The sequence below is a fragment of the Penaeus monodon genome, chromosome 33 (assembly GCF_015228065.2).
Source record: "Penaeus monodon isolate SGIC_2016 chromosome 33, NSTDA_Pmon_1, whole genome shotgun sequence".
Classification (NCBI taxonomy): Eukaryota; Metazoa; Arthropoda; class Malacostraca; order Decapoda; family Penaeidae; genus Penaeus; species Penaeus monodon.
In genome coordinates, this window is record NC_051418.1 from 17,609,908 (window position 1) to 17,611,021 (window position 1,114).

Here is a 1,114-nt window from a genome sequence, read left to right on the forward strand (position 1 = left end):
GGCAATTTTCCCATTCATTCCCCGTTTCCCACCTGGGCGATGGGCCGAGTCGATGCCGCCCCTTATGAAGAGGTCCTGGCCGGGGTTGGTCTGCTTGTGGATGAAGACGACGGTCCTGGCTGTGCCCGAGGTGATGGGCGGCTTGGTGGGACCCGGGGTCGTCGTGGGCTGATCTTAGGGCGGAGGCGAAGGAAGGCGGTGAGAACAGGAATATATAATTATTTTAAGGTAATCTAGTGAAAAGAAAAACGCTCCAGCAATGCGACTATTTGTAAAGTATTGCTAAATCGAATAATTGTTTATGTATACATACACTGATCCTGAAATCAAGCTGACCAAATCTAATGGAACATATCAAAGAACATCCAAATCCATTAAAATGTGTCAGATGCTAAAATCCCAGACGGGACTCACTGGGGTCGACGGTGGGGCCGTTTCCGTCGCATCCGACACAGATGGCGAAGATCGGTTCATCGGAATTGTTGATGGAGATCTGTGCTGTTCCGTCGCCGTTCACCGTGACCTGATTGGCACAGCCGCTGATCAGCTCACAGTAGGTACCCGCGGGCATGCCTGTGGCGGGAGGTTGAGAAAAAGACGGTTATGAAATATTCTGTGACATTTCCGTGCTACCCGCCGGTCTTCGGTGTAATCGCTTATTTGCCTGGAAGAAACTCCAGAAAAATGCCGAGGATATTATTGAAAATCAAAGCAAAATAAACGATTGAGTTACAAAATGAAAAATAGTAATAATCCTAACAATGATAATGATGATAATCTTTTTACATTCATACTGATCATAATGCTAATGATAATAACTGTAATTAAAATAAGCAATAATGATAAACGAATATGTGAATATTTAGGTATTAAGGCATCAAGATGAATTCATTCCATAACTTCAGAACTCTTCGTGCCTCTCCCTCCTCCGCTCACCCGTCTGGAGCGTACGGTCGAAGGAGCCGTACTTGGACATGGCAAAGAAGCCCCTATCGCCTCGGGAGAAGGCCACGTTGTCGCCCTCCTGGAACCAGTTGGCGATCTGCGTGCCCGCCACAGCGTTCCTGAACTTGACCTGAAGAAGAGGGCGAGGGCGGGGCAGGTCATGCTTAGG

At 47.7% G+C, this 1,114-nt stretch overlaps 1 protein-coding gene across 1 annotated transcript in view; it reads right to left on the bottom strand.

Moving 5' to 3' along the window:
• LOC119594112 (alpha-amylase-like) overlaps nucleotides 1-1,114 on the bottom strand; it is a gene marked incomplete in the record, with an annotated part of 25,081 nt that overhangs the window by 3,636 nt on the left and 20,331 nt on the right. Inside the window, 3 exon segments of the mRNA XM_037943170.1 lie at nucleotides 33-173; nucleotides 415-573; nucleotides 937-1,075. Coding sequence (XP_037799098.1) covers nucleotides 33-173; nucleotides 415-573; nucleotides 937-1,075 — 439 coding nt within the window.